The following is an 8,690-nucleotide window of genomic DNA, read 5'->3' on the forward strand; positions in this document are numbered from 1 at the left end:
GGGCTCTGGAATGTGGGGAGGGTGTTATAACTGGGGCTCTGGAATGTAGGGAGGGTGTTATAACTGGACTCTGGAATGTGGGGAGGGTGATGTAACTGGGCTCTGGAACGTGGGGAGGGCATGCTGACTAGGCCTTTGCCAACAATACAGAGGCTTTCCAGACTCAGCCTTGAGAGGATCTATCTGCGTGACATTGGTCAGATCTCCCGGGTTTTGTCCCCAGGGCCTGTTCTCTCACTTGGATAACTTGGACAGATGGAATAACTGTCCTCTGAGGGTTACAGCTCTGGCTTTCTTGGTGCTGAAGGGGACTCCAGAGTCTACCTAATCCAATCCTCTTTTTGTACAAATGAGGAAACTGAGGCCCAGAGAAAGTCCCATAATGGGGAAACAGGAGCCCCAGCTGTAGGGCTAGGGCCGGGGGAGGGGGGATGCTTCAGTGAACAGCCTGCTGGACACAGAGTTGGGGGATTCACATCTTGTCTTTGTCCCTGCCTAGCAGGTAATTCTCTCCATTATTCAGAGGCTCAGTTTCCTCATCTATGAAATGGGAACAATGCCTACATTGCCTCGGACTAGGTCTGTGATGAGAATCCAGGGAGCCAAGGGATGTCAAGCACTGTGGATTCACAGACTCCCAGGCAGATCTTTCCAAGTCCCCAGGAGGGGACTTGCCAAGGGTGGCCCAGGACCCCAATCCAAGGCTTCCTCCCTGGCCCCTGCTGCTCTCGGCATGGCCCCTGCAGCCTCCATGGAGGCAAGATGGCTTGAGGCTAACCCACCAGCTCCGTGCTGTGGAGGATGTCCTCCCAGGAGAAGTTCTCAGTGGGGAATTTTTCCTGCAACTGTTTCTGCATCACTTGGGGTGCGATGAGGTGGGGCTGGTTCATTAGGGTGGCGATGATGTCTGCCATGCCGCCCGAGCCAGCCAGGATCAGCCAAGGGGACGAATTCTCCACTGCCTGGAAAATTTGCTATCACCGCCCCCCCACCCCCCCAGACCAAAGGACCTGGTCAGTGGGGAGGGCATGGCGAGAAGGATGCCCAAAACAGTCACAGGTACACCCTCCTCCACCTCATCCAGAGACCCTAAGAGGGGCTCTGTGAGCCCTCTGTCCTGGAGTCAGGGGGAGGCCAGGGGGGGAGGTGGGCAGTGGGGGCCTCCCATGCTGAGAGGCCTTAGACATCGTTTTGGCCACCCTGGAAAAGGGACGTCTAGTCTCAGGCTCAGCTTCTTACCTCAAGGGTGCTCGGGCCCCCATTGACCAGTAAACAAAGCACAGGGATCTCAATGCTGCCTTTTCCTGGAAAGGAGAGTATGGTAGAGCTTGGATGCAGGCCTGGGGCGGGGGTCTCTCTGTTGAAACTGCTCTAAGCCTGGGCCCTGGAAATGCTGTTAGTTCAGGAAGCCTTGTTTCCAAAGAGAGCCTTTTAGAGAGCAAGGCATGGCCAAGGCTAAGTCTGGGATGGCAGGGGCCAGTGGTAAACAGCGATGAAGGAAGGGAGTGTTCTGTATGTTTTAAGGATGGGCTCTCTCTGTCTGTTTCCTTCTCTGTCTCTTCTCTTTCTCTCCTTCTCTGTCTCTGTTTCTGTCTGTCTCTGTCTCTCTGTCTTTCTCTGTCTTTATCTCTATCTCTCCTCTGTTTCTCCTCTCTCTCTCTGTCTCTCCATCTGTCTTTCTCGGTCTCTCCTCTCTCTCTGTCTGTCTTTATCTCTGTCTCTCCTTTTCTCTCTGTTTTTCTCTGTCTCCCTCCTTCTCTATCTCTCTGTCTCTCCTCCCTTCTCTCTTCTACCTCTTTCCATCTTTCTCAGCTAATGGTGTAAATAAAGTTGGTCAGAAGAAACAATGAACGCATCCCTTCAGATAATGATTAGCCCAGCAAAAGATCTTAGCCTGCACTCAAGCCTGAGGCAGAGAAAAGCCACCAGCAGCCATTGTACATAAATGTAAGAAGGAACTTTTGATGCCCAGCTGACCCAAAGCCCTGGGCTCCTCACCCTTCAAGGCTGGTAGTTGTGTAGAGAAGAGTAGTTTGGCTCCCTCCCTCTTCCCCCCCTCCCAGGCCCAGAGGAAGGCTTGAGGGAGGGAGCGGCTCAGGTGGCTAGCCCTGGTGCTGATTTCTCCAAATCCTGCTAGAATTCTATGATATCTCATAGAAAGTGTGTAGTCTAGTGGGATGGAGATGCACAGCAGCTTTCGAGGGACCGCAGATGTGCAGCTGGGATAGGAAGGCCCTCCGAAGGCCACTGGCTCAATCCCTTCATGTTAGAGAGGGGAAGGGACAGTGCTCAGTGCCCCTGCTGCCTCTCCTTGGCCAACACATTTCTTTCACAGGATTGATTGGATCCTGCCTGAGAGGCCCAGAGAGAGGACACAATATGCTCCAGGATCCTTAGTAATTCCCTGGGGCTGAGTTGCCTGCCTGCCTCCCTTAAAGAATGAACACACTTTACTGGACTTAGCAGAAAGGGCATGGGGCAGGCAGGCAGCTGACAGGGGCAGGAGGAGGGCCTTCTCTAACTCGGTGAATAATTCAGGGCTGGCCTGGGGCTGGGCTTCAGAGGGGTCTGCTCAGTCCCAAATCCCAGAAGAAGTCCCAGTTAGAATTCTGAGCTTACAGGCCTAGAGATGGAGGGGCCTTGGAGGCTGTCCAGCTCAGCCCTTCATGCTGCTGGGGCCAAGCAGATGAGTCAGTCAGTCATGCAGCCTGTAAGTGGAGGAGGCAGATTTGGGGTCCAGGCCTCCCTTTCTCCACCACACCCTCTCACTGTTGTCCCCACTGATGTCTCAGGCCTCCAAAAGGCTCTGAACACCAGGAGGGAAGGAGCTGCCTCTTCCCTTTTCAGCCCTGCCTGGCCTGAGGCTTTGCTCCCCAATGAAGAAGCGAAGGGAGGAAGCCCAGCCGTGCCCAAGAAGCTGGCATCTGATTGACTTCCAAGTTGACCATTGCCTGGAAGGCCTGGGATTTGTCTCCTGAAGAGGCTGATGCTTTTTGGGTCAAGGGGCCTGAGGGAGCTTCCTCACCTCCATAGCCTGTCCGTTGCTCTGAAATGTGCTTTTCCAGCAGGAGCCTGAGTCTGGTGGTTGGGTCTCCATTCCCAGGTGCTCTGGCTGCAACTGGGGCTCTGTCCAGCAGGGGGTCCACGAGGATGAAGTGGGAGTGGTTGCTGTCCAGGGAGTAGAGGGTGCCTTGGCTGCCGTCATCTGACTTGTAGGGGATTGGGTTTTCATTCTAGATTCAGGCCAGCAGGAGAAACAGAAGCCACATCTGTGAGGGCCACTGGGACAAGGGTAGAAACCCTCCCTGGCCTTCCAGGCCTAAGGTCAGCCCACTGCCCTGCTCCCCTCCCTCTCCTATCAGTTTTAGGGGGATCCTTCTCTGTCTATTGCCTTGGATGGGCAGAGCTTGCTGAGGGCACTGTCTTGGGGGTAGGGCATCAACCCTGGGAACAGGACTCTGAGCTTGCAGGGTATGTACTCTTTCCTGGGACCCAAAGGCCCTTGGCTTCCTATAGCAGAAGTGACAGGAGTCCTTACACTCAATGCCTCCCCTGTTCCTACAATGTAACTGAGCAGAGGGCTAGGCACAAGGGGGATTCAGGAAAGACTGACAGTCATCATATCATAGAGCTGGAGGGAACCCTCTGATTTTCCAGATGGGGAGACTGAGGCCCAGAGAGGGCCAAGAAAGATGGGGGTGAGGTGGAGGGAGCTCTGGGCTCAGCTCTCACTGCCTGGTGAGACACTGGGGCTTCGGGGCTCTGGGGAGCCAGGGCACCTAGGGATGAGGATAGACAGCACTTGCTGGGGAGACCCCCTCCCCAGGCTTCTGCTTATTGGCAGGCCCTCCTTCCCTTTACTGGCCACACCCTTTCTGAGACTCCCAGCTAAGGGCTTGGACCCTGTCCATGTCTCCTGCAGACAGCACTGCCACCTGCTGGCTGTGTCTCCCATCACCTGGGACATTCCATAGACTCCCTGAACCGAACATGAGATGTGAGCACAGAATGGGGCTGTCAGGGTCTAAAGGGCCCTTAGAACGTGGCACGGGGGCAGGAGAGGCCCTTGGAATAGAGAACATTAAAGGTCACAGCCCAAAGGGCCTTAGAGGTCTCCTTTGGTGAAAACCCCTCACTGTGTAAATGTGGAAACAGACCCACCCAGGGAAGGGGAAGAACACCCTGACTTTGTCTTCTCCCCCACATCCAGAGGGGGATGTCTCACTTTTTCCCTGCTCCTCCAAGCTAGCCTGTCCCTGCCCTGGGAAACCAGACCAAGCCCCAAGCCTAGTGTCCAGAGGCTCAGGGCCCTTCAGAAAGCCCCATTCCTCTCCTGATGGAGGTCTGCCTTGTTCTCAAGGCAGAAGGCTTGTGGACTCCCAGAGGAGAGGAAAGCAACTATGCAGGCCAAATACAGAGTGGGCTGCCGAGGCCTGAAGCAAGAAAGGACGTCTGTAAGGTGTGCAGGCAGATTCATGGCAGAGCTGGAATCCTCTAGACTCCCAGGTTCACTACTATGCATAGAAATCTGTTGGCTCCTTCAAAGAATTAAAGTCTTGTAGGGCTCCATGAGGCTAGGCAAGGCCTGAGAGATGCTCAAGTCTAGTCATCCATTTTAGAAGACGCTGAGGTTCAGAGGGTTTATAACTTGTGTCCTGGCACAGGACAAAGGTGCACCATTCCCCCCTGTCCAACCCTTCCTTCTGCCTGTCTTCCTTCCAGTCACCCAAGTTTGTCACCTTGTCATGGTGCTCACAGTCTCACTCAGTTGCACTCCCCCTTCCTACACAGAATCAGTTGCTAAGTCTTGCCGGTTCTGTTCCCGGACACCTCTCCTGTGCATCTCCTTCCTTCCTCTCAGCTGGCCACCACCCCAGGATGAACCTTCCTCTCTCCTTCTGGATTACACTTATCTCCGCGTTGGTCTCCCTGCCTCAAGCCCCTGCCTTCCCTAATTCATGCTCCTCACAGTCCCCAAAGCACCTTCCCTTAAAGCACAGGTCCGACCATGTTTTATAAACCCCAACAGTTCCCTATCGTTAGGATTTGTTAGTTTCCTGTTGGCATTTGAAGTCCTTCGTAGACTGACTTCAGGCTTGGAGCGCATTCCTCTCCTTTAGAAATTCTTTGGGCTGGCCTGACTGGACTTCTCTCTGTTCCTCACATGGGACAAGCCATCTCTCAACTCTGTGTTCTTGCTCAGGCTTCCCTCCTTGCCTGCAACACAGCTGTCCCTCCTTCCCTTGACCTTGGAGAGTCCCTTAAGGCTCAGCTCAAACGGCACCTCCTCCAGGAAGCCTTCCTGATGCCTTGTTGTCAGTGCCTCCCTCCCTTCCAAAAATTGCTTCCTATTTACTCTGTATCTGTTTTTATTCATACTTATCTCTGTTGCTTCCCCTGTGAGCTTTCTGGGGGCAAGGGCTACATTGTCTGTCTTTGTATCGCAAATGTCTGGCACCTGGTGAATATTGACCACAGCAGCGGGGCACTCCTAGGGTCAGTTACCACCCTTCTGTGAGGCATACTGTCAGCCCTCCCCTCCCCTCAGTACATGCATGTGCTTCCCCACCCCTGCTCCCCTCCATGTGGCTTAGCATAGGGAGGGCATGGGAGTCATTGAATCTCAAGGGCTGGAAGGAACCTTAGGGATGACGTCATCCAATCTCCCACCCTACACAGCCTTTCTGACCAGGGTCTTGCAGATCCTCCTTGAATCCTTCCAGTGATGGGGAGCTCACTATTTCCCAAGGCAGCCCATTCCATTCCATTCCAGGGCAGCGCTAATTGTGAGGAAGTAATCTTGTCCTAGCCCTGCTCCTGGGCAGGCTTCTGCCCCCCAGCCTCTCAGTCCTTAGAGCCACATACCTGAGAGTTATCCAAAACCTCCTTGTGCAGGACCCTGAGCAGCGACACGATCCCAATGGTGATCACCCTCACTTTGCTGGATGTGCTGGCCAGAGAATGGTCTCGAACTGCCTGCCCAACATGCCTGGCCAGACCCACCCGCAGGGCACTGGTGAATATCCATGCCCCTGCCAGAGGAGAACCCAGGGAGAGAGAAGTGGGTTTGCAACGGCAGAGGCAGACCTACTGCTTCTGATGACTCTGTTCTCCTAGCATCTGAGCTGTTCAAGACACAAGATAAAAGTCTGGAGCTTCCAGGGCCCCTCATCTTGCAGAGGAGGAAACTGAGGCCCCAATGGGTGGAGGACAAACCCAAAGGGATTCTCCATTCGGGTCGAATTTGATGTGATGCCCTGAAGTTCCTTCCAGCTTCAGCTCTGGGGAGTCGTTCTTGCCCTCTGCCCTCCCTCTTGTGCTCTTTTCACTTATCAGCAAAGTGCTTGGTCAGCCAGAAATTGGGAAAGGAATGAATGGCAGGAGCAAAAATCCTATGAATACAGCCACCAGCCTGTGCCAAGTGACCCAGAAAGGCTGCTTGGGTAATTGTGAAGAGATGTGGGCACTGGGGGGCTGAGGGCATGAGCAGCACTGGTACTGTGACCACTGGAAACATGAGCAGCACCAATCCCATGGCCACTAGGGACACCAGAGCAGCACCAGCCATAGGGAGCCAGAGACATCAGCAGCACCAGCACTGTGCCCACCAGGGGCAGCAGCAGCACCGGCACTGTGCCCATAGTGAGGATCAGCAGCATTGGCACTTTGCCCACTGGGGGCATCAGCAGCATTGGCACTATGCCCACCAGGGGCACCAGCAGCATTGGCAGCAGCACTGGGCTCACTGGGGGCAGCACCAGCACTGTGCCCACCAGGGGCAGCACCAGCATTGGCACTGTGCCCATCGGGAGCATCGGCACTGTGCCTGAAGCCCTCACAGCAGCCATACTGACTGAGGGGGCCAGAAGGGCTCACAGTCAGGATTTGAACTCACTTCCTCTGGCTTCAATTTCTGGCCATTTTCCATTATGACCTTGCTCCCAGATTGGCTGTTAGGAAGGTACTTTTTTGTTGACCTTAAAGGGCACTGAAAGGTGAGGGTGGATGCCTCCATCTGTGGCACCATCTCCTCTGAGGAGGCAGCCTCTGCTATTGGTTTATAAGAGACTGATGGCAAGACCCAAAGGGAGATAAGGCCAGGAGGCTATGCCTCAGAAACTACCAGGGGATGGCAATGCTCATTTATGTAGCACCTACTGTGGGCCAGGGGATGGCAATGCGCATTTATGTAGCGCCTACTGTGGGCCAGGGGATGGCAATGCGCGTTTATGTAGCGCCTTTTGTGGGCCAGGCACTTTACAAACATCATCTCCTTTGGACAGCCCTCCAAGGGAGGTGTCCTCATTTTGCAGTTGAAGAATCTGAGGTAGACAGAGGTTAAATGACTTGTCTAGGATCACTTGGCTAGTTAAGTGTCTGAGGCTAGATTTGAATTTGGGTCTTCCAAGCTGAGTTCTCCAACTACTGCACCATCCAGTTGCCTCTGTTTTAATGTTTCAAGCAGCTATATTACTAGATGGCTATGGTGCTGGACCTGGAGTGACCCTGGGCAAGTCACATAACCTGTCAGCCTCAGTTTCCCCATCTGTAAAATGGGAATAATAATGGCCCTTGCCTCTCGTGGTGCTTGTGACTTACTGAATGAGCTTATAATTGTAATTTCTTTGACACAGTGTCTGGTGCACAGTAGGCACTATGTAAATGGCAGTTGGTTTCCTCAGCATTATTAGCAGGAACCCCAGCTGTTGGACTGCACCAGAGCCTATGTGCTCTAAAGAAGGTGCAAATTATCTTCAACCTCCCTGCAAATGAGCCCTTTAGGGGAGGCTTCTAGCCAAGGCAAGGGATGCTGAGTGATCATGCCCAAGAAGGGACCTGGGGAAGGAAGCTCCATCCTGCAGGGCTGACTCTGGCCAAAGAGGAAATCCTATCCTTACCTCCTCCCTCCCCCAAGCCTCCAGGGGCAGGAGTGTGCATGTCTGGGAAATGCCGTGTAGGATCCAACTGCAAAGCCCATGTGTGCGTGTGTGTGCGCGTGCATGTGTGATAATGTGCATGCGTGTACATGTGTGACTGTGGGAGGGAGAAGTGTGTGTGTGAGTCTATACGTGTGCATGGGAGTATGTGTGCACATGTAACTGGCTATGAATGTGAGTGTGTGTATAGCATATAACTATGTGTGTATGAGAGAGTACACGTGTGTGCATGGGGGAGCAGGGCCATGCTGGTCACGCAGATGCTTCTGCCAGTGGGGGCCTGTCCAGGCAAGGAAGGAAGGGTCTGACCTGTGCTCTGCATGGCCTTCACCAGCCCCTTCCGTAAGACATCTCGGAGCCAAGGCTTCATGGGGAAGTTCCGCTCCTCACCCACCAGTGAGACCACGAGGTTGGGCGTGGGCAGGTGCCACTCACTGACCAGGAACTCGAAGAGCATGCTGGGGGGCACAGTGCTGGGCACCCTCAGGAACTGCAGAGGGCAAAAGTGACCAATGACAGACCTGCAGAAGTGGGTGGCATGTGGAAAGTGTCTCATAAATGGCAGCTGATGCCAGGATTGTTCTTGCTAGCCAAGGGCTGGTGGCTGGTAAAGGGGCTGGCCCTGTTCTCAGGGAGCTCCCAGGCTGGGGGCAGTGGAGGAGGGATAGGCCCTCATCTTTACAACGTTCATAGCCTAGGTGTGTGCGTGCGTGTGTGTGAGTGTGCGTGCGTGTGAGTGTGTGTGCGTGTGTG

At 54.1% G+C, this 8,690-nt stretch overlaps 1 protein-coding gene across 1 annotated transcript in view; it reads right to left on the bottom strand.

Annotated features, from left to right (window-relative positions):
• The window catches only part of TRPM5 (transient receptor potential cation channel subfamily M member 5), a 45,025-nt gene that overhangs the window by 26,611 nt on the left and 9,724 nt on the right, over positions 1–8,690 (bottom strand). Inside the window, exons 4-8 of the mRNA XM_069107294.1 lie at positions 8,247–8,427; positions 5,866–6,032; positions 3,026–3,233; positions 1,240–1,304; positions 783–974 (exon numbers count right to left, since the gene is read on the bottom strand). Coding sequence (XP_068963395.1) covers positions 783–974; positions 1,240–1,304; positions 3,026–3,233; positions 5,866–6,032; positions 8,247–8,427 — 813 coding nt within the window. The remainder of the gene's footprint in view (positions 1–782; positions 975–1,239; positions 1,305–3,025; positions 3,234–5,865; positions 6,033–8,246; positions 8,428–8,690) is intronic.

Source organism: Petaurus breviceps, unplaced genomic scaffold (assembly GCF_028583685.1).
Source record: "Petaurus breviceps papuanus isolate PSGF00001 unplaced genomic scaffold, PetGlider_PUasm1.0 89794, whole genome shotgun sequence".
In the NCBI taxonomy this organism is placed as follows: domain Eukaryota; kingdom Metazoa; phylum Chordata; class Mammalia; order Diprotodontia; family Petauridae; genus Petaurus; species Petaurus breviceps.